The following is a 25,656-nucleotide window of genomic DNA, read 5'->3' as shown; positions in this document are numbered from 1 at the left end:
TTTATTAAATGTTTCATATTTGACTTGGCAATAGGTAGACATGAACCACAGCTAGTTCATCTACCTTTACATATAAAAGTATTCTATGATATGACACGCACCAGAATCAAATTATAAATCTTCAACCAGTCATCTCAAATTTAAACTTTTATAAAGAAAGGGAGAAAATATTCATAATTATCTCCCTTGCAATATCTACATGGGAGACAACTTCAGATTGAAATAAACATTCTGTTGTTGTAGACAAATTCATTTCATATTCATTTCACAAATGAACAATACAAAAAACATATCACATTTAAACTTACTTAACTGAACTGTCTTTTTTCTAGACATATTTGATCAAAAGCAATTTCAAATTAATTGTAAATACACATGGTTTAATGTTTTATACAAATGAAATTTCATGTAAACAAGACAAAAGAAACTAATAACACAAGTGAAATATCAAAAGAAAAATTTGTCTACAACAAGAAATAAACTGAATCCCTTTTTCCACATGACAATAAAAAATAAAAGGACAACTCTCATTTCTGGGGCAACATGTGAAAAAATTAAATTAGGTAAGATGGAAATAATTAACAAAACAGTAAATTATGAAAAAACAGAGCAATCATTCAAAAAATTAACAACTTGTCACCACTGAATTAAAAGAGACAATAACCTTATTTGAAGTACTTTTTCACAGGATATTCTAATACTGACAATATAATTGTTCACCATGATGTAAATACATAATTTTATATAGAATATATTGTTAAAGCTGTTTTCTCCAAGCACAATATTTGTGAAGGAGAATTTGAGTCATTGAGATTATCCATTCAAGGTCCTTTGACTGACACATACACTGATGTGTTGATTTTAAATAATTGCCAAAAAAGATTTCAGATCTATACCAAAAGGTTGTGCTTCGGACAATGACAGCACCATAAGTGTATCTTAGCATACACAGTATGACTGATGTTTGTTATTATCTTTAATTAAACACTTTAAGAACAATGTTGAACATTTATGTGATGCCAGCTTAGAGCTAATCAAACTTTCTTTGTAAGGATCTTTGGAGTCTCACTCAACTGTCACAAATACATCATAACAGCAATGTTAATGATAATCTTCATCAATAAATGCACCTTCATATGATTTTTCCCTGGAGGCTGGTCTCTCTTGCTATATTTATAATATGATTTGTTTTTTTATTATTTAAATCATTTATTTTTCAATAACCTCATTGTATGAAGACATTTATGCATTTCTCCTGAGACCCGTTATCATAAAAGTGACTTTTAGTCAGCATATATTAGACTCAATTTGTACAGTCGAATGCTAATGTGAATGTTCTTTTCTGATGCAGATATTAACCAGCCATAAACAACATGATGAGAATATTTATATGAAAACAGATCTGTGAGAGTCAGACGATACAGTGATGATAAACTATACATTGTAAACTGAAAGACATTATAATTCCAATGAGACCTGCTTTACAATATTATATAACAGCAATTAAAATCATAATTAGTAATAATACCTTTACATTCATAAATTCATTGTACCTAAAACATTCCTGTCTTCCAAGCTTTATAATATACCTAGTTGTACATTCTGGTGAAGTTATACAATGGCTATCATTATGTATCAGCCGTCCATGTCAGATGATATCAAAAACGGTAATGGTTGTAGTCGATCAAAACCAAAACTCTGTATTACATGAACACAGCAGCATTAAACTTGTTTAAGTACATACTAAAGTGTACATAACACGGCTTTGGCAATATCTAAAACCTTATCAAATCTCAACAATCTCTTTTTATAATTGATATGGATTCAATATTGACCGCCATATAAAATTTATATTTGATATCTGCATTCAGTTTAAAGGGTGTTATTCAAATTCATTATTAAATGATGTATCAAATTTTTTATCTAACATGTTTACCAAACATTCCCAGAAAACAGTTTTAAAAAGACATTGGTATGAAAATAAATATCTTTTAGACTAAATATAATCAGATGTTAAACATGTGTAGAATTTTCAAAGGTCAAGCAATTGATGGCCCAGCCTTATGTCTAACAACAGGTGTACTGTTTTTAACAGTGAAATATCAAGTCTAGTAAGAACCTAGAAGAAGCTGCCAATGCATACATCTTACTGGACACATTGCCTCTCACTTTTCTCAACAGCTCTGTAAATCAAACCTTTCCCAGATGCTCACAAGATAGCACCTGTTAGACAGTTGTGTATAAAGCTTTGCACCAATATTTGTTTCTATGGCAACAGTATTTATTACATTTTCCCTACCTACTATTTATTTATTAAACATTATACAGCCCATATCAGTATTTTGCTACACCTCTTTTCAATTATGCTTGGGAATATATTTAATCTTAATAAGTTTCTTTTACTTCAAATAAAAACAGAAAATATCAGGTTCAATTTTAGCACTTGTCAAGACATAAATTATAAAATCATCAAACAAAACATACATCATAAATGAACAAACTAATTGACATAAACAATGCTGTTCAAGAGACAATATTATCTTTCCATTCATTTAATATCATGTATTATGTGAAAAAGTAAAAAAACAAAATAATCTATATCTTAAATGATTTAACCCCATTTTTCAAACCACTACTTATGATTAATGATAAAAAGTAAGAAAGTTGACATCTTTTCTTTCAATCTTTTTTGGCAAAAAAATAGTTCTTTATTCAATAAAACAATTAAAATGTCTTATTTAGCTGTCAGAAACATGACTAATATATTTGAGAAGAAACAGTTTTGCCGCTGGGCGAGTATCGTTACCCTATAATATGAATGATAACAGGTGAACAAATGACATGTTTATCTTTGTATTGCTATTGCCCTGTTGATTTGTTCAGGTCATCACAATTTGCATTAAGTCGACACAACACCAGCTCACTAATAAATATTCGTCATCATCACCAGGCGTTCCCTGTAGCTGATGGCAAAGTTTTAGTTATCACAATAGACACGTATCAAGCCCAAGCAGACATATATAGCACTAAGATTGGGCGGTGGCCGCGGTGGCAGCTGTACTGTTAGGAAGGGGCGACATACTGGGGGTGATGACAGGTGAACTGTTCACAGCTGCAGTACTGTTCATGGTAGCACCTGTAGGCAGAAAAGAGCAGAAAAGAAGGATATGGTTATTGTTCTGTATATATTATACTAGCATGCACAAATCATTCACTAACAAGCAAATAAGCATAAAAGTCAGATCAACTCTTGTCAATTAGTCCTCAAACCTTCAAAGTCTGGATTGTTAGTACGGTGACATTTCTAAAACACATTTAAGCACTGAAATATGTGAATAATTTTTTTAAATCTTTCTTATTCAAACATGTAAGTTTATTTACATTTTCGAAACACTAAAGCAGAAAATAGTGTATTGTTTTTGAAAAATTGACTACAATTTGGTTATTAGTAAGATTCTTAGTACTGATGTAGAATTTATGGATGATTCAAAAAACATTTGTGGTATACAGGAAAATTAGTCTGGAAATGGGATATCCATACACAAACAAAAATCTTCCATGCATTTCTCAGCAGTCAATTCTTAGAACAATACATTTGATCCAATAAAAAGCCCTAAATAGTGAAGAGGGTTTTTATACTTGAGAAAATATTCAACACAATTGTGTTTGACATATGAATCAAATTACTGACCAGAAATCTCGAATTTTCTGTTTTCTCACATTGTTAATGAATATAACTATCGATCTTCAAATATTAATTAGGCAACCTGCATTTGGGTTACAAAAATTACTCCAAAAAAGCTCATTTCTAGAAAGATGTTTTGAATGGCTCTTTCAATTCTTGCACAATATTGTTTGAATTGATTTTCTACCTTTTGCACAAATTTAAAAGCTTTTAAATTCATTAAAAATATTACTTTCTCAATTCCACAATGATTGCCCTTGAAAATGCTTTTTGCAAAAATCTGGATATCTTCAATTTTTTTTCTGAGGCAATTTCCATTTACTGTGGATTCATTTATTTTTGTGGATACCATTTTTAGTGGATTGAGGAAAACTTATATGTTCTTGGATATTTAATTTTGTGGTTTTGGAGAAATCTGCACACAAGCCTATAGAAAATTTGGTATTCGTTGAATATTTTATTTCGTGGTTCGTCTGTTCCCATGAAATCCACGAAAATTGGTATCCAACGAATTATAATGAAACCACAGTAATATAAAATAAACTTCAACCTCTTAAAACGACTAAACCTTCTAATGTTTATGTCTCAGTAAATATTATAAACACTTTACTTTTGCAAACCAGAAGTTTCCTATAAGCTGAAATTTGAAGAATACAAGTCTTTGATTACACATTTAGAAAAAAAATAAAGCTTATAAAATGACAAAACTCATGCTGAGCAAATAAGATAGTGTCACCTTTTCTAAATAGCGAACAAAAGTAACAAGGATGCAACACACAATTCTATACTAATTAATCAAACAAGGCAAACAGCTGAGTGATTAATGAAAGCATATTGCACCAGCTTACCCTCACATTCTAGAATCATACCAAGTTAACATTTGGAGGTGGACAAAATCGTACCCCAAAAATTGAATTTTATATAAAGTGACCATTTCAAAAGGGGTAAAGAAATAACAAATAAACTTTCATCTTACTTCAATTCAATTCACTTCATTCATTTTTCTAGACACATTATAAAATTATAAAATTAGCAAGTCTTTTTTTCAGTGTCAAATAATGAAAAACCTGAAGTTGGAAGAGAACATTATGTCCTTCTGGGAGACATTGCAGTAATTAAGGCTGTATATGATTACAAGTCCAGTATCACAGTTTATATATACACTATAACTATATGTTATCGGGGTATACCTCCGATAGTTCCTTGATTAGGTACAGGTGTCGGTGAATTGTGCCCTGACATTGATGACGATATTCTTCCTTGCTCTTTTACTATTGGATCTGTTTAAACAAAATTATACACATTACATAAAGGCTTATCAACAATAAATGATTTATTTCAAGGAAAGAAAGAAACTCTAGAGCAAAAAGCTCATGGTGTAAACGCATTCTACATTTTAAAATATTCAAATAGTTTTTGTGGGTCTTTGAAATAGTCTATCTTTCTTTAATGATTATCTTGTATTGAAATGTCTCCTTGATTTGTTGTTCTAAACATTGTTTGTCTGGTATAACGGGATATTAGACATTCCTTTAAATTAAGTAATCATAAGTATAAATGTCCTTCATAAAATAGATTGTTGCATGGTAACAACCGGTCAATATTCATAACCTCAGAACATGTCACAAAATTCTAAATCTCATTATTTAAAGGTGTATTCCATATTGCATCTGGTCAATAAATCTATTAACACAAGCTTAATTTTGACTCCTAAAGACCTTTGATATGATCCAAAATAACCTTCTGACATCAAACAACAATCAATTTTAATCATGAAACAATTTTCTTTTTAATTGTGATGTCAAATTTAACAGGACCTTACAGTGATTTTAAGTAATGGTAGACAATTTTGCTTGTGTGAATACTTCAATAACAAGCAGGGACTCTTAGAAAAAGTTACTCATTCCAAAAAAATATCTTTTCTGTCTAGTTAAATCACACGTTTCCTTTTCTTTGACCTAAACACAAGTTTACATATCACAAAATTAACATTTAACAACATTAGCAGTATTTAAACTTCACTGTTTTTTTTAGTATAAAGACTAAGTTGTTCCTACATTTCAAGATGCAAATAAGATCTTGTAAGAAAGTTGTACCTGTGTATATTCTGATCTATAAAATGATATACCAATTCATAATTTACTATAACTTACAAAAATATGGGTGTTCCATTGCTGCCCTAGCCGTTAATCTGTCGAGATGATCATATCGCAATAATTTATCTAAAAAGTCCAATGCTTCAGGACTTACTAAATGTTGATTTTCTGAATGTACAAATCTTTCCCATCGTTTTCGTGAATGCCTGCATATAAAAATATTCAATTAGTGTTATAACGCTAAGTTATATGTACAAAAGAGTAATGCTCAAATTGTCATGATTGTTCATACTAATGAACAGAAATTGCTTCCATGTTTGAATAAAAATAATTTAGGTTTTCCTTGACTTTGATATTAATCAAAGAACCTTTGTGAGTACCAAACATTGACACCGGACAAACAAAATCTCACCGGATTCATATGTTCAAAGACTCATAACTCTACAAAAGTCAACTGATTAAATTTCTTGTGGATAGGCACATTAACATATTATGTCCTCATTAACTAAAAGATTTCATGAAATTCTGTTGTGAGGCTTCAGAGGAGTTGCTATGAAAAGCTGTTGCAGTAGTTTACTCAGGCAAGAACTCTTAAGTTCAATGGGGCATAACTCCTGGCAAAACAAAATGAATCATAATTTCCTGCCTATATGCACATCTACATAGTATATCCTTATTATCTACAAAGTTTCATGAAATCCTGTTGTTGTTTCAGAGGAGTTGTGATGACAAGAACAGGACAGATGTACAGACAGCTCAAAAACATTGTACCTGACTAAATTGCATGGAGTATAATTAGTCAGTCTAAAAGGAATTAAGTGAAAAAAAGTACAAACAACAAATCTTCAATAATGATTTAAGGGCTGTTCCAGAAAATACTATGTCCCCCCCCAGGGACGGCACTTTTTTCTAACCCCCACCACCCACAGAAATAAAATATAATTAGAACAGCATTTCCTTTGCATTTTGGTACTTCAAATACAACCACCCACATAATATTTAAAAAAATTGCCTTCCCTGGGGGGAAAATAGTATTTTCTGGAACAGCCCTAACAAGAAATCAAATTAAAATTTGTACATACCTTCCTAATATATCATTAAATCTAGGATCTAGATCTATTTGATACTTTTCTATGTATGCATACAATTCATCTGTTCCTAATACTTTAGCTATTCGTACAAGCTACAAAAAAAAAAAGTTTCACATGTGTTTTCTTAACCTCATTTCAAACGTTCTGTAGGACCGAGTGTTTAATTGTGCCAAATTGTTGCTGGATGATAATAGCAATTTCATGTCATATAAAGTAAATACAAGATTTTTGAAGAGTTTAGTAACAATGGTTGATCAATAAATCCTACAAGGGACCATATATATAGGTTAATTGACCTTCCTGCACATTAATATGTTATTCACAACTTTTTTTCTTTGATCTCCTAATTCTCAACATTTCTGTTGTCTGCCAGATTGATGTCTCATATTTTATTTACTTATAAAAATATATATTATAAAACAAACCTGATCATAGTTATCATGACCATGAAAAAATGGTTCTTTTCTAAAAATCATACTAGCAAACATACATCCTAGACTCCACATGTCTAATGAATAATCATACATCTAAAATAAATAATAATCATGTTAAACATACATCTGAGCCTCTGGCCTTTGTTAGTCTTGTATTATTTTAATTTTAGTTTCTTGTGTACAATTTGGAATTTAGTATGGCATTCATTATCACTTAACTAGTATATATTTGTTTAGGGGCCAGCTAAATGACGCCTCCGGGTGCGGGAATTTCTCACTAAATTGAAGACCTGTTGGTGACCTTCTGCTGTTAGTTTTTTTTCTATGGTCGGGTTGTTGTCTCTTTGACACATTCCCCATTTCCATTCAATTTTATCCTAGACTCCACATTTCTAATAAATAATCATACATCTAAAATTAATTATAATCATGGGGATTGTACATTTGAAATGAAGAAAACTGCCAGGCTGCTATTTTTTTTTTTTTATAAAAACAACACTGACAAACGTCTTACAAAATGAAAATGAGATTACACTTCAGGATATGGCTGTTCCATAAGAACAATTATGGTACACAGGGAAGACACTTTCAGACTTTTTACTTCCACTTGTACTGTAAATAAACCCCATTCATTGAGAGGATTTTGAAGTGCCTTCTCGAGATCCCAAGTATGTTTTAATGTAACAGCCTTTTACATCAGCAAAATAAAATTAGGATAATTTTTACCATTTTTTCTGATACATGTAATTTGTGACAAATCCAAATAATAACAAATATTCTTGTGTTTCACTTACCTGATAGTCAAGTAATAATTCTGGACCTTTAAAATATCTAGAGGCTACTCTTACATTGTATTCCATTCCACAATGATAAAATTCAGCTAAACCCCAGTCTATAAGTCGTAGCTGAAGAAACAATTAATTCGTTATAAATTATATCTTCCTATTTGAGAATTATAAATATTTTAGTGAGAAAGTTTTTTATCTTTCATTTAACTTTTGATGTCATCCCTTATGTTCAGTAGTTGTCATTTGTTGATGTGGTTTGTAAGTGTTTCTCATTTCTCATTAAATTTTTTATATAGATTAGACTTGGGTTTCCCCATTTGAATGGTTGTACACTAGCCATTTTGGGGGCCCTTTATAGCTTGCTGTTTAGTGTGAGCAAAGGCTCTGTGTTAAAGACTGTACTTAAACCTATAATTATTCTTTAACAAATCTTAAGTTGGATGAAGAGTTGTCTTATTGGCACTCATATCATATCTTTTTGAATCTATGTGTTGTTCTGCTATGCATACCCTCACTTATAAATAGAAAGTATCTGACATTTACAAAAGGTACTCACACATATATCATCATAGTCAAGCTGCGACCAAATGTGAATCATTTATAAAGTTTTTAAGAAAAGTGGCAAAAACTCTTTGTTGGACAAGCAGTCAAATATTGCAATGCATCCTGCACTCATAGAGTTGAGGTACAATCAGTGTAATGTATGCAACCTGTGTTGCCATAACATAGAAACTGCTTAGTCCACTATTTACTATGACTCACCTTTCTAGTTTCATGATCTATCATAACATTATGTGGTTTGACATCTCTGTGCATTATACCCATACTGTGACAATAATCTAATGCCTGAAAGGACAGGTCAAACACATTGGAAAGTTAAATGTTATTAACTCACTTTCTTATATTTAACTTCTAATGGAAATATCTTAAGAAAATTATTCACTTTTACTATATCTGCTGCTTTGCAAGAACTTTTACTACTAGTGCTACTTGAAGACTATTTTTTTTCAAAATGAGATTTGTTTCTGTCAGCAGTAAATTTTCAAGTTTTAGTAAATCATAAAATGCAATAATAATGTTATTGTTATACTTCAGCTGTGAATTTCTATACTGACCTTGAGTAATTCAAATAAATAAAATCTGATGTCATAATCTGTAAATGTCTGATACAATTGCTGAAATGAAAATAGATCATGTAAAATTATACTGTTTAATAAGGTCTACAACCATGCCATGTTTCACTGTCAGACTATTAAATGTGATGACTTCGTGTAAACTTGTTTTTGAAATATAGACATTCTTGAAAAAAATATTGAAGCTGAGGATAATGAATATATGAATGAGCTCAGAGCCTTGGATGTATAAGATGCACACAAACAAGTGAATTCTTAACTTTATGTCAATAAGGAGGAAAAGTTGGACTGGTTTTGGTAAAACTTCAGGAAAAATCCTTAAAGTAGTCACATCTTTTTAGTTGTAGTTTAGAGATAAACTGTGTGTGATGTTGATGGTATTATTCATGCAAGATTTCAGTATTTGCTTCAACTCCTAATATACCATAAGGTCCTTTTTTATTAGTATAAACTAATATATATTGGTAAAACTTTCCTAATAAAAATCTGTTACACTTATTTAAATCAGAATCAAAGAATATGTAATGGTCTCTACTGACTTACTTTAAAGTCTGTATTGTTTACATGTTCGAATACCAATGCTGGTGTTCTTGACTGCAAAGAAAAGAAAACGAAATTAATAATATGGCACGCAATTAATGATATGGCAATCAATAAAAAACAAATCAAAACATCCAAATTTTATGAAAATATCTGATAACTTGTTTTTTTTTAATAATACAATGCCCCCTGCACTATTGAAAAACATTAGTTTAGGAACTGAAGGAAACATTCACAGGAAGATATTTATTTGTGTAAAACAGATAATTGTTAGTGGAACAGGCTGTTAGTTTTCTTGTTTGAATTGTTTTACATTTGTGATTACTATACAGTATGGGTGTGGTTTATTGTTGAAAGCTCTACAGTGACCAATAGCTGTTAATTTCAGACTCAGTTTCTGGAGACTTGTCTCATTTGCAATCATATCACATCTTTTTTTATATTGGCCTATCGAAAACTATACTTAGCCTGAATCATTGCATCAGTATAATAATATCTTTTTGCATCAAGTCCGATAAAATTTCCTTCAAGTTGTCAGGTCTAACCATTAGATATATGTACAGAGATAGCCAAATAATCTCTGCGAATTAATGTAAACAAAAAGTTAAATTTTGCAATTGGATTATCCCCCTAACAGTTTCCTTACTACTGGGTCTTTAACAATCGCCATAAGCGATATTATATTAGTTCCACCACGAAGATTTTCCAAAATCTTTATCTCTCTCTTTATTTTCTTCTTTTTTACTGGCTGAAAATAAAACCAATAAACACTATATCCCAAAATGTATCACACATGTCATATAGAAAACACTGAATAAAAGAACAGTATTTTGTCATGCAAGGCCGTTTATAGCTAACTAAATTGTGTGGGTTTTGCACATTATTGGTAGACATGTAGAGCCTAACAGTTGTTAATATTCTATTTCTATGGTCTCTGATAAATAGCTTTCACATTTGCAATCAAAACGTATCTCATAACTTAAATGTATTTGCTAATGAACCTTTAACTATCAACAACAAATAAGACATGTCATCATCATACCTGGAGACATTATTTTGGCTTATTGGTCTTTGCTATTAGTTACACTTCTTTTATGTGTGTTTAACAGTCAAGCAGTACCAATATCAACTTTGTAACTGACAATCCTTGCAGTCATAAAAAAAATAATCACTCAGACTCAGGAGTCAACCAATCAAAATACTGGATTTGATGTTTCGAGCACAAATTTTGGGTGCAATTTTATAACTGAGAGTCCTGGCTGACATGTATGACTATGTATATGAATACCATACCTTTAAAATTTTGATGACACATTTTTCATTATTTGTGATGTTGACAGCTTCAAAGACTTCACTGTACTTTCCTCTGCCTAGTTTTCTGACAATCTGATAATCATCTTGTTGACTGAAATACATAATGAATGACAAGGACTTATTATAAGTTCAATTAATGGTCATAACCTCAACAAACAAATAACAGATGTTCAGCTGATGTTATGTTTCAGCCGAGCAAACATACTACTATGTACATTACAATTTGTACTACACTAGATAGTCAATTTGCTAACTGATTTTTTTTTATTTGCATTTATACCATGGTCATGGATTTTTCTTTCATGATGGGATGTTGGGGTTTTGCAACTGGGAATTGGTCTTTTCTCTTAACCTACTTCCTTATGAAGCACTAAAAATTGTTGAAATAATTCTATTTATAACTACTTACATGTACTCTATTTATGACAGGCTCTTTTTGTTATTTTGTTATTATAACTTATACCACTGGCTTAATGCAGAAAATGTCTGACAAATAACACGTAAAATGGGAGAATAAACATCTTCGACTAAAAGAGACAATTGGCTGACAAATAAAACTTAAACAAATTAATAGCCACTATTTCAAACCAGAAATGTAGACAAAATTTCCATTGGCATAATCACATCGATCAGGTTTTAAGCTACGATTTTAAGGGCTTTAGTCACTTTGGTGCGCTATGAAAATTAACCTTTTTTTTTGTGTGTAACAGCAAGTGACCAAGGATATATATTAATAGCTTCATATTTGACTTTGTCAGAGTTTAAAGGACTTAGGCATGATTGGCAGTCAGTATTGTAAGATTTTATTATGATAGATTCTGTCATGGGATGTTGAAACTTAGTTCACAATTTCTCTTCAGTTTGTTCCAAAGGACATTACTGATCAACAAAGTTGGATTCATTTTTCTTAAACATTAAGGAATCATAGCAGAAATTAACTAGGCCAAAAAAAATATATGTCTGTTTACGGTTACCCTACCAATCCTATTTTGAGCGCCGATCCTAAGCCGTTTTATTTCCGTCGTAAAGTGAAAAATAAACTGAACTCGTGTTAAAAGTACCCGCTAACATGTTTAACCCCGCCACATTATTTATGTATGTGCCTGTCCCAAGTCAGGAGCCTGTAAATTCAGTGGTTGTCGTTTGTTTATGTGTTACATTTTTGTTTTTCATTCATTTTTATAAATTAGGCAGTTAGTTTTCTCGTTTGAATTGTTTTACATTGTCTTATCCCGGCCTTTTATAGCTGACTATGCAGTGTGGGCTTTGCTCATTGTTGAAGGCTGTCAGTGACCTATAAATGTTAATGTCTGTCATTTTGGTCTTTTGTGGATAGTTGTCTCATTGGCAATCATACCACATCTTCTTTTTTGTATAGTGCTGCCTGATATATCCCAATGTTCATAATCGTGAAAATGATAGCTGTTCTAAGGAAATTCTTGACTCGTGTGATGAAATAATCAATTTGCCGCCATTTTTTTCCAATCAATAACAAAGGGAAATAATCCAATCATTAAAAATATGGGTAAACTCGGCCCATGGAAAGACGGACCGCACGACTCAAAATCATGGCGAAAAAAATAAAATGGAAATACCGACCTACCTACCCTATTTATTTTGATGATTTAACCTTAAACAGACATATATTTTTTTGGGCCCTAGCAGTGATTATATCACTGCATAATCATTATCCTTATAAAATGTCTAAATCAATATTTGGAATTCATTTCTTTTGCGTTTGAATTGTATATAATCCTTTTTGGAACGAGTATAACGACTGAAAGGAGTTTGTGAACAAATCAAGAATAGATCACGTTTAATTACAAATTTCTGTTTCTAAATGAAACGAATACCGGAAGTGACACGTAGAAGATAAATTCAAAATGAGTCCGGATTTATCAAAAAATGATCATTTTTCGGTTTAAATTCCTTAAATAAGAGGTATTTAATTGTCTCTCTCGTTTCATTGATTTTAAATGATTTTGTATTTAACATTTAAAATCAGGGGCTATAAATAGTCATAGGAATACTTTCATGCATGCGTAGCATACAATACAGGAAGCACCTGTTCAACTTGTAAAGACATCTCTGAACGTTTTGATTAAAGTTCTATATTCTAAATAGAAATTGTCGAAAGATTTTGATGGCAATTTATATCAATTATAACGAAAATGCGTTCATAAGACGAAGCTACAAAAAAACAAACGTGAAATTGTGATCGTTTGAGAAATATTGAAATTCAAATGTGAACTGTATGGGGGGTAACAATTACAATCAAATGAAGAAACTATACTCCTGGTTGTTGAAATGCGAACTGACTGTTTTCCTTGGGAAATAATCATGATGGTCAATTATGAGGTTTATTAATAATTAACGGATAAGTGACCCAGCGGATCAGTTGTTATCTCGACTTGTGACTCTTTCATATATTACGAAAGTGATGAGTGCTGGCAAAATCACTGCATCGATCGCTATACATCGGTGCAGCGCAAACAGAAATTTATAAAATTTACAAGATATAAACACCACTATACAAACAATATTTCAAATTCTCGAATATTAAAGTAACACCAACAGTCACTTGTGATGTACACTAAAATAAAAACAAGCATTTAAGTGAACAATTGATAAAGTTTCCCTTGAAACGAGGCTTGTATGTTGCCACTAACATTTCAGGAAACAAGCATCATATCTGCATTATTCTAGTCCAAATAATTATGACGTCTTGAAAGGCTATTATAATTTTTTTCTTTGACGCCTTACATCAACGTCATAACGCCAAACTCATATATTCAGTTGGACTTTGATAGGGAATTTACTGCTTTATAAAAACGTTTAGCTGATTTCTCCTCAAGATGCTTCATTTAAGGTGTATAAAATATATTTTTGAACCAAACTCGGTACATTTTGACCAACCTGAATTTCCGGATAATGTAAAACAATGGTTCCGGAAATTCGGGTTTTACCGAGTTTGGTGTAAAAATTATTTTATAATCTCCTAAAAAGAAATCCGACAAACGTTTTAAAAAATGCAGTCGACATGTTCCCGCCTCGGATGGAATTGTTACTTATATTATTATTTCTGTAGGGATTAATTGGAAATATTTTCGTAAAACAAACACATAAAAGGTAAGAATTTTTATATATGCATTTTGTTTTAGCCTTCTTTGAAAATTTGATGGCTAAATTGGGTCTCAAAGTTGAGAGCAAAATATGCTCTCAAAGTCCAACCGAAAATGGCGGCTTCAGCATTATGACGTCGAAGTAAGGCGTCAAGGAAAAAAATTATAATAGCCTTTCAAGACGTCATAATTATTTGGACTAGCATTATTCATGCTTTTCATGTTTCCATGACTCAAGCCAACCATTATATACGTTCATATAAGTTAGATACACATACCCCCATTCAACGACATGAGACTCGTAATCCCAATACTCCCTTGGTCTCAATGCATTCACATCTGCATACACTCTGGCTTTACTGGTTGCCGGCATTTTTTTCTTTGTGGTCAGTCTGCGAACCGAACTCGAAAACCCTTTAGACGAAAATATTCTACACAGATGACTCAAAGTGTGATAAATTTTGTATCCAAGTTACTTATAACATTGATAAATAAGATGGTAAATAACAAGCACCAAAAATATTTCCGTTACAGGATCACTTTTTGGCGCTTTTCCTACGATAATCCACACCGTGCACACTCAAGTCCATACCACACCTTATTACGGGGTAAAATATTACAATTATATGACGGTCACAATCATAAGAGTGGACTTATATGTGTTGATAAATGTATGATCTTTAAGTTACACTATCTATTTTTTCATTTGGTTTTAACTGTAGTGTGAAAATCGTCCGAAATCAGTGACAGGTCGAGTCATTCTTTCTACAAAATGGCTACCATCACCCAAGAAATAGCAGAAACGAGGCTCAGCGCCTCGTGTAAAGTACGAGTTGTCTCCCGCAAAATTCACAAAAGATTACAATACAGTCATTTCAGTTTTAACGCATTTTAAATCAGTGAAAAGCCAGTGTTACAATAGGTGGGAGTATACTAGATTATTTAACTTTCGTGAATATTTTTTCAATAAAAATGAAATATGGAGTTTTTGGAGAACTGAAAAATAATTGGTTTTTGGCCCTGAGAAAAAAAATGTTTGTTTCACTCTCAGTTGCCACTATATGTAATACTAAAATTGAAAGTAAAAAAAAGCCCCCCCCCCCTTAAAAAAAAAATCAAATGATTGCTGCCTTAGATCCCGGGATATTGCCATATTAAGCCCGATTAAGGCATATTTACAGAGAGAGAAAAAATTAAAAAAATAAATAACCGAACTTTTTCCAACTATAATCCCTGAAGATAATAGAATCATAACTAATACTATAACAAGTGTAAATACGAACAAAATCGAAAGACAAACGTGACACGCAGTGACTAATAACACTAATTGAATCCTCGACACTCCTCTCTATCATGGTATGACTCCAGTGTACAAATGCACCACTATTTATATCTTCAGTTGGTACTACTGATTAATGTATACCACTATCCTGTATGAAGCCGGTATTATTTTGAGATCTAGATGTCCTATATCTTTATGTCTTTGTAATGCTGTCAATAAATCTGAACATCATGTATTGTATTTGATTGGTGTTGCGTCTGCAGCGTAGAGCAGATAAAAAGTCGGTGGTAAATTATAATCTGATTTCAAACAACTTGAATATGAACCGTTTTTTATTGTTACATGTCCAGTATACAATCTCAGACTACTTTATTTAACACAGTTATAGAAGTTTCAGATACAATTGCAAAACTGAGATTTAATTCAAAGTTTAAGAGATAAACAAAATGTGTCACCGCCGTGAACCGTTTGCCGCCGCGTATTTTACATTTCTAAAATAAGGCAAACTATTTGTGGTTATTCAGTATAATGAAAATGTGGTCATGATTATTTCATAGTAACAGCAGCGATATAATGTTTTGTAAAATGAACTAACAAATACTAACTGATATATTTACATGTTCTATTGCTAACATTAACGAGACCGTTAGTATGTTTTAAAATTGAATTTTGGTGAAATCCGCGAACGTGAATTTGACAGCTTTGATTAGAAGACACTTTAGTACCTCAATACGTATTGTATACATTTTACTTATATTTTTATCTGAGCAATTCTTAAGTATCTCAGAACACACTCTGTCAGAGATGAATTTCGCCGTCACACTATATTTCTATAAATGGCCGGCATCAGGAACGTAGGTTATTTCAGTTCTATTTTTTATCGGGATGATTTTCACATCATGCATGTCAACGAATATTTCAACTGCGATTTATATTATCAAAATTTGTTTTAATAACCACATACATGCATCTTTTCGGATCCCTTTTCAACTTGCTGTTCGGTGTGATATATATAACGGTATTAAAAAACGCCGCCAATTTCTAAACAAATGTAACTCATTTTCGTCTCTGAAAAATAACCCTATAGTTATAGCCAAGCAACAATTCAAGCTCCCATGTAGAAACATTACAGCTAATTTCCTAATGCATGTAAAGCAAAACTTTGGTTGGCTTGTTTGCTTTGCTTGTATAATTGTTTATACATATTGTTGTTTCATTGATTATATTAAAGCCTTTGATAGTGTTTTTCATGTAAAATTGTGGTTGAGATTAGTTAGATGTGGCGTTACTGGTAAACTTCTTACTGTAATTAAATCTATGTATTCTAAATTGAAAACTTGTATAAAGTGTAATGGAAAAATTTCAGATTTTTTTAATTGTAATACTGGCTTGATGCAAGGGGAATCTTTATCCCCTTTATTATACTCGTTGTATGTCAATGATATGGAAGTAGACCTAATCAGTAATGGCTGTCAGTCATATGAATTGAAATCCTTAAATTTATTTTTACTTATGTACGCAGACGACACTGTTTTATTCAGTGAGAACATAGATGATCTGCAAAGTATGATAAATACTGTAAATTCTTCGGCAGAGGAATATGATTTATACATTAATATGTCTAAAACTAAAGTTGTAGTGTTTAGAAATAGAGGTAGTGTAAAAATGGTTTTTGAATAACAACCAAATAGATATATGTGACAGTTTTGTATATTTGGGTATTCTTTTTAATTATAATGGCAGTTTTTTACATACTCAAAAAATGTTAGCAAATCAAGGAAGAAAAGCTGTTTTTGCATTATGTAGTAAAATTGTAGATGAATATTATAACTGTGAAACATTACTGTCCTTATTTGATACATATGTATCTAGTATACTTAATTATAGCTGTGAAGTGTGGGGTAATCATAAAGCTGGTGATAGAGAAAGTACATTTATGTTTTTTAAAACGAATTCTAAAGGTTAGAAAAACTGCTGTTAATAACATGGTTTACTGTGAATTGTGAGGTTATCCAATGTATTATGAAAGACAAAGAAGACTGATTCAATTTTGGTTCAAATTATTAAATACTGATAACTGTATACTTAAAGCATGTTATGAAGATATGTTGGAGAGTTCATTTAAAAAACCCAATGACAAATCGAATTGGGCTTGTTCAGTCAAAGATATATTATGTAGTTATGGTTTTCATGATGTATGGCTAAAACAAAGTGTAAATAATGTTGATATATTCATACATGAGCTAAAACAAAGAATGAAAGATACCTTTATTGCTGATGCTAATTCTTTTTTTAATAATTCATCAAAATGTATACTTTATAGATATATATATGACACAGATAATATACTGCAGTTTTATTTAGATAGACCTGTTAATCAAATATATAAACCTTTTATATGTAAATATCGTATCTCCGCACATAGCCTCAATATAGAAACAGGCAGATATTACAATGTAGATAGAGAAAATAGATTTTGTACTATGTGCACTAACAATATTGTAGAAGATGAATACCATGTTATTCTAGAATGTAATAGATATAGTGATGTAAGAAAACTATACATTAAGAAATATTATTGGCAATATCCATCCACTTTTAAACTTATACAGTTGTTATCAGTTCACAATGTAAAAAAACTTAATAATTTAGGTAAATTTTTGTTTAATATTGAAAAAATTCGTAATATGTAGTTGTATTATTTATTTATCATATGAATTTTTGTCTCATTCTCCGCCATGCATGTATTGTGTATAATTGTTGTATTTATATTTCACTGATGCATTCAAAAAATATTGTAAAATTGTATATTCTATAAGCTGTATTGCTTCTGAATAAAGTATTATTATTATACAAGCCTTGTAAATAAGATTGACATCTTTAAACAATATATATAGGCATAGTTTTACCTCTATATATATTATATTTGAATTTAATTAGGTGTTATCCCAATGATTATACAATATAAAAACAAAACAAGCCAGCTCACTTAAGTCTTGCTCTACATGCTTTAGAAAATTAGCTGTAAAAAAATAGGAACGGAAAGGAGTTTATATTACAACTGAGGACGACTCATATATTTTTTTTTTATTTCTAAAATAATCTAAAAGATAAAAAAAATGATATGGTTTGATAAAATATAGCCAGGTGTCTCCCGGTGTTAGCTTATCAGAAATATGTAGTTAAAACATGTCTACACGATATTAATGTTTTAAAACTACAGTTTTTCGTGTTTCTATTCACCATCCATTACACACATTGATGTCTCCTGTCTGATCTTAGTCAGCAGTTTTCTAAGTAGGGAAGTAGTGCATGCGTTTTAGCACCATTATAGAATTATATATTCACGAGGGAGATAGTGAAAAATAAGATATGGCCATCTCCCACTCTAAAGTTTATTTCGTACCATTGCTTCATGATCCTTCATGAAATAAAGTCTTCAAATCACTTCAAGAATAAGATTAATTGATTGAATGGTGCTTAACGCAACTTTTGATGCTTGTAGGATATTTCGTGGCGAAGGAGGATGTCCGAGTGTCACCGAGCTTGTTTTATTGCCAGATGTAAAACATGAAAATTTCACTATCATTCCAGCAAAAAACTTTTACTTTTTATATAAAGAGTTCTCTTACTTGAAATGGTTAAATCTTAAAATTGATTCTAAAAACACAAATATTTACTATTTGTTCAATCATTTTTGATAATGCCAAAAAAATCACGTATTTTTCTTTATAAAATCAAATAGTCTTACACATTAATTGCAAATCTGTCTAAAAATATGCAGACATAGGCAAAGGCCTAGACAGATTATGTAAGTTGCTATTATATATACAATCCAAAATAGCGGTATACATGCAGTGAATCTATATATGTTACAGGCAATTTCTAAATTTAGGCATTTTGTAAAATGCCTGAAATTTTTAGGCATTTTCTAAAATGCCTGCATGCATGATTTAGGCATTTTACAAATTGACTATTTTTTTCAGGCATTTTATAAAATGCCTGAAAATATTGTAAGGCATTTTACAAAATGCCTAAAAGACTAAAACTGAATGGAATGTACTCAAAATTTAACGACTGGAAATATCAAACAGATGATTTTATTCAATCATAAAATATAGCATGCAATTTAAACAGTTACAGTTTTTTTAATTGTAATTAAATCATTTAACACTGAAGATGGCAATTATTTTTGCTTCATGTAATGATTGGATGACAGCAACTGTTATACAGTTTTTCTGACTTTTTGCAAGGACAGCGTTTAGTATTACATCTAGTCTTACCACAGCACTACAGTCACATTTTGTGTAACCCTGACCATCACACAAAGGAACTTTACTAACAGCTTTTCAAAAGGATATTTCATTATCATAATTTACAAATTGAATAGCAATAAAGTTACTGAAAGACAGTCCAAACTGATTCCTGGTGTAAAGTCCACGTAGTATTCCATCTTTAATTTCCAGTCTATAACCATGCTCTTCCTTACCAGTAACAACAGCCATAAGGTTACACGGGTCTCCTTTCTCTCAATCCACATGGGGAATTGCAACTAATACATTCACTCCAACATCCACCTCTGTCAAAACTTTATCTGATAGATTTCTAACCTTAGACGCAACGTTAGATATTGCTACCACTGCGAAAAATAGCGTAAAGTAAATATTTGACGGGATATTTTTAATAGAAATGCTGAAATAAATATTTCAAATTATACATGAAAATAAAGATTGATTCTAAAATTTTCACATTGTGATAGAAAAAGAATAAAAATTTAATATCCCTAGGCTTAGGAAGACACAGATTATCCGAAAAAACGTTAACTTAGCGTTGTCCCATGTAACAAACTCGAAACATAAAACTCGAACAATTCGCGAAAAGTGCACGCAACTCTTCGAAATTTTGCATGAACATTCTATGACGTGATATATTTCAGTATTTGTTAACATGGCTGTCTCCATTTCAAATTTGCATACATATTTTCAAAAGAATATAATGTACGGAAATGTCCCATCGGAAATTAAATTCGGAAACTGAAAACATTTCAGTTCAAAAATAAAATTTTAGCAAGATAATTCATTGAATTGTATGCACGATCGTTTTGTACTAAGTGTTTGCTCCCGAAATTCGAATTGAAAAATAAATGGAGCTACATCATAAATTCAAAACAATAGATTTGCAAGGTCTTGCGGAAATGTCCGAGTTCAACTTTCATGCCTTCACAAAACTTTTACGGAAAAAAAAACGAAGATTTGATTTTGTGAAGATTATTTTTTAGGCCTTGATAACTATACCAATAAAAAGTACTTTTAAAGTTGAAGTTGGTACACCAAATAACATTAATATTACAGGGTTATCTATAAAAAAATACGGATTAATGAAAATGTCTTGCAAGTTTGTCCATTATCATAATTTGACGTCGCTACAAGCGTAATATGCTAGGAACGGCATGCCGACTGCGTGTTCCTTCCTCCACTAGATATAAATGTCTTGCTTTCAACAAAACGAAATGATACACACATTACAAAAATACATATCTATAAGACTGTCAAAAAGTAAGAAAACTTCAGTATCATTAGTATAAGCTATTGTAAGTCACTGCTTGTATAAAATCATACTCGGGTTGAATATATAATGCAGCAATATTCCTCCAAAAACACATAATTACTAACAGTAAAATTGAATATCCTATGTTAATTATAAAATCATATTGGATTTGATTCTCACGGCATTTATACCTGTGTTTTATAATTTGCATTTACCCAAAAAGGAAAGCAGGAAGAATTAGATAAAGCGCGTTTCCAATTTAACGTCATTTTTATGTTACACTAAATGGTAGCAGTATCTGACGTTGCGTCCTTACAGCTTGTTTTGTCATTGAGTCTGATGCATACCTTCTTTCATTTTTGATAACCTCTTCCATTTGAACACAGATAACAAGTGATAGTATCAGACATTGAATGGCGCATGCTTTTCAAGTGGCAAATATTTCATGCATATTCAATTATTGACCTATGAGGCAACTTAATGGTAACAGAAGTCGTCAACTCAATCTTCATATGTGATTATGTCCTTTTTATTTTTTACTTAACCAATTGTTAAAATGTCCCTTAAGTGTATTATACTTTTATTTTCAATATTTTGCAAGATGAGCAATTCAGGCTCCTACATGTCTTAGAAACCTACAGATTTTCTTGTTAATTTTTTTAAAGAATAATCTTAAATTTATTTTACTCGACCCTTTTTGTACCTTTACACTATTTTTTTATGTTCTATTTCATGTATTTCATATTTACACAATTTGCCTGAAACAGATCAGGCAATTTGTAAAATTTTTATTAAAAATTTCAGGCATTTTACAAAATGACTAGGTTTTTTTAGGCATTTTACAAAATGCCTGTCAACTTTAGGCATTTTAGAAAATGCCTAAAAATTCAGTCATTTTACAAAATGCCTAAATTTAGAAAATGCCTGTAACATTGTATATATAATATATCTTGTTTATAACGTACTTTCTATTTTTTTTTATTCTAGGAACAATTGTATTTGCCTCCCTTGATGTTATAGATAATGCAAATAATAGTTTAAGGGTTTGACAGCCTTAAAGTTTGCATTAACTGACTCAATATTATTTTCTGCAATTATTTGCCATTGGGATTTGCATCTCATTTTAGCGACAACATGCGCTAAAGTGGTATATATTTTTATCTGGTGCGTTCAGGTTGAATACGACTCATTAATTTAGATCTATACTATTAAACGAGAAGACCTCATTTTGGGTGTCGCTTCTCTTCCTTCCACAATAAATCAATCATCATGCCTCTGTGTCCTACAGGTAACATGCATAGTCGCATTTGTCATCCATTTTTATGATTATTCAGATTGAGTTATTTTGGGAGAAAAACGACAAAAAAGGAGTCCGGATATGAATCCATCATCGGACTAACTTTAAATCATAGATTAGATTTCCGGTTTGAAAGATGCACAAATACAACCAATCGTATGATAGATAACTAAATTATGAAAAATAAATAAGCCAATCAGAGCGTTCACCATAGCATGGGGCTTAGATCGCATGAACCACATCTATTATTACCTCCTTATAGAGGACAATAATTATTTTTCGTGTTTATCTATATGTAAACTACGATTATGATACTTTAATATATGGAGACTCTCTGTATTCTGTCTACTGTTTTCTTTGAAATGTTTACTTTTTAAGGGGTCATACCAGTTGTATATATATATCTATTAAAATAATTAAAATATTTGACACAAGTACAACCAATCGTATGATGGATAAAAAAAAATGGAGAGAAAAAAATAAGCCATTCAAAGCGTTCTCCATATCATGGTGTTTAGATCGCAATAATCACAACTATTATACCTCCTTAGAGAGGACAATTACTTTTCGCGTTTCATATCACGGTGTTTAGATCGCAAGAACCACAACTATTATACCTCCTTAGAGAAGATAATTATTTTTCGCGTTTATCTACATGTAAACTACGATTATACTACTTCAATATATAGAGACTATCTGTATTCTGTCAGGGACTTTTTATGTTAGTATAGAATGTCGGCCCTGATTCTTTCTACTGTTTTCTTTGAAATGTTTACTACTTAAGGGGTCATACCACTTGCATATATGTTAAAATAAGTAAAACATGCTTAACTTCATCTAAAACTACCTCGACCAAAAACTTTAACCTGAAGCGGGACAGACATGGACGGACGGACGGACGGACAGACTAGCCTGAAAACATTATGCCCATAAATGGGGCATAAAAAATGTATTGTTGAAAGGGAAAATAGTGATTTGGCAAAAATGAAAGTAATGTAGAGATTAAAAGTAGGCGAGCATTTTTCGGGGCGTCGGGATCGTGTGTTTTTAAGCTCGGGATTTGGGGATTGATCCTTACTGGATCCGGGAATATATTTTTCGATTTCGTGATTTCGGGATATGCATTTCTTTTAATTCTGCATCTCTGGATTTCATGGTTTTAAGCGCGGGATTTCGGGACCAGGACCCCTCCGACCACCCCTCAAATTAGCCTTAGTCATTTATACATGATGCATATCCTACCATTGACATCTTAGTGAGGCTCTCAAATGAAAAAAAAACACGGATTGTCCTAGAAGCATATTTTATTAGACTAATAATGGTCTATATATAAGCAGTTAGATTTATTTCATGTTTGAAACGGTGCAAATTGTTAATTTTATTTGACTTTTACCAAAAGCAGCATTGTAGCAAAGGAGGATAATAATTTTGGTCTGTGGCCAGACACACGAAAATATTTGAATTTAACAGATAGGAAACAAATATCGGACTTTTGAACAAGGGAGAAGGCTGTTGATACCTTTAATGAAATTTCCCATACATACTATCTTTTACAAAAAAAAAATATCCTACAACAATCTACAAGCTGTATATACCCGCGATTTCGCGGGTGTGTTCTAGTATATAATAAACTTTGAATACAGTAAACATATAACTGTAGGTACAGCTGCATGAAGCAAGACACAAATGAACTGTTACGATGATATATACAAGTCATTTTGTAAGTAATTATACAGTTTGGAATTCAAGGTGTGGATTTATAGCTGACCATGCGGTATAGCCTTTTCTCATTATTGAAAGCATTTAGGTGATTTATAAAGTTGATAATTTCTATATCAATTTGTTTCATTGGCAATCATACCACATATTCTATTTATTTTACGTTATTTAAAGCTGCAGAACTGCCAATTTTGCCACAACGACTTAACAAAATATATGGCCGATACGACTAACAAAGTTTGGCCGAAATAACTATAACCGAAACGACTTACAAAGATTGGTCAAAAACGACTAACAAAGTTTGGCCGAAACAACTATGGCCGAAACGACTAACAAAGTTTGGCCGAAACAACTATGGCCGAAACGACTAACAAAGTTTGTCCGAAATGTTAGTATTGCCGAAATATCCGCGACCGAAACGTCTTTGGGGGTTCTGTTCTAAATACTTAGTCACTGGCCGGGCAATTCAAGACTACTATTCACGACTTTAAGATCAATGCGTGGCAAAAATGCACGACACTTATGACCAAAACGACAACACAAAGTTTGGCCGAACTGGTAGTATGACCGAAACGACTCTAGTACAAAGTTTGCCCGAACTGGTTGTTGGCATGGCCGAAACGACTAACAAAGTTTGCCTAAACTGGTTGAATGGCCAAAACAACTGTGGCCGAACCTTCCCGTATGGCACTGAGATTCTGTTATCTAAACACTCATGCAGGCACTCTATGCATAATTGCGATTCATATCTCTTATTTTATACATATAAAGCTGTAAACAATATATAACCATTACGTTTTAAGTTTTAATCATGCACAACTTAGCAGAACCAGAGACATATACAGACTACTACATAACAAATGATTATATGTCTCTTTTTTTATTGGACTAGCCAATCAGGTTCGTATCAGTTGCGGATCCAGAAGGGGGGGGGGGGGGGGAGTGTAACCCCGCTTTTTTGAAGATCAATGTATTTGAATGTGGACATATGGTTGGAACCACTCTTCCTTTTTTTCTGGTTTGGGACCCCTCAATCCCCCTTGAAAACTGCTGGATCCGTCCTTGCGTATGTTTAATGTGCACTCACGCCACATTTTCCTATCATGATCTATTGTACTTATTGAATGATTTGGGGGAGGTTAACTTTCTGGCAGTAATTAAGACCCGTCACAGCCAGGGCTGAAAAACTGGGTACCATATCAAATGGTCGCATACCGATACAGTGTGTTTAAATGTCCTCATTTACGCCATAACCCATGGTGGTGCTCTTAATAAAGGAGGAAGATACAAAACATGCATAGTCTTCATGAAAAAAGAGCAAAACTAAAATACCTTTTTTACAGCAAAGTTAATGAAAAAATCTGAGAATGTTATAATAAAAACTTCGGCCCTGAAAGAATGTTGAATGATTTCTTATAATTATTTATATAATTAAAAATTGTGAAGTTTTTAGAGAAAAAATATCTAGTTAATTGAATCAAAAACTTTCTCTTTGAGAACACGCAACAAATTAACAAACAAAAAAGGGTATCCTGATCCAACTGTTTAGAAAGGTTTTATATATGAAACGCATTTAAAAAAATCCAACTACGGATTTTGAAATATTGA

General features: G+C 31.7%; 1 protein-coding gene across 1 annotated transcript; it reads right to left on the bottom strand.

Annotated features, from left to right (window-relative positions):
• Positions 1-15,020, bottom strand: LOC134722090 (casein kinase II subunit alpha). The gene is made up of 12 exons (XM_063585559.1): positions 14,482-15,020; positions 11,061-11,172; positions 10,414-10,515; positions 9,771-9,821; positions 9,210-9,269; positions 8,857-8,940; positions 8,101-8,211; positions 7,298-7,399; positions 6,864-6,964; positions 5,839-5,987; positions 4,876-4,965; positions 1-3,136 (listed from the first exon to the last, which is right to left on the bottom strand). Exons 1-12 carry the CDS (start codon positions 14,574-14,576, stop codon positions 3,027-3,029), a joined length of 1,167 nt encoding a protein of 388 aa, XP_063441629.1. The 5' UTR covers positions 14,577-15,020; the 3' UTR covers positions 1-3,026.
• Positions 15,021-25,656: the final 10,636 nt, after the last annotated feature.

This window comes from Mytilus trossulus, chromosome 6, assembly GCF_036588685.1.
Source record: "Mytilus trossulus isolate FHL-02 chromosome 6, PNRI_Mtr1.1.1.hap1, whole genome shotgun sequence".
Taxonomy (NCBI): domain Eukaryota; kingdom Metazoa; phylum Mollusca; class Bivalvia; order Mytilida; family Mytilidae; genus Mytilus; species Mytilus trossulus.
This window is presented reverse-complemented; position numbering and strand designations above follow the sequence as displayed.

What these genes read in the sequence shown, in the direction of transcription:
- LOC134722090 (XM_063585559.1), bottom strand. Translation starts at nt 14,576, where the DNA reads ATGCCGGCAACCAGTAAAGCCAGAGTGTATGCAGATGTGAATGCATTG. An exon ending in TAAACAATACAGACTTTAAA is followed by an intron (nt 9,270 to 9,770) that starts GTAAGTCAGTAG and finishes TTTTCATTTCAG; the next exon opens with CAATTGTATCAGACATTTAC. An exon ending in GTCATGATAACTATGATCAG is followed by an intron (nt 6,965 to 7,297) that starts GTTTGTTTTATA and finishes TTTTTTTTGTAG; the next exon opens with CTTGTACGAATAGCTAAAGT.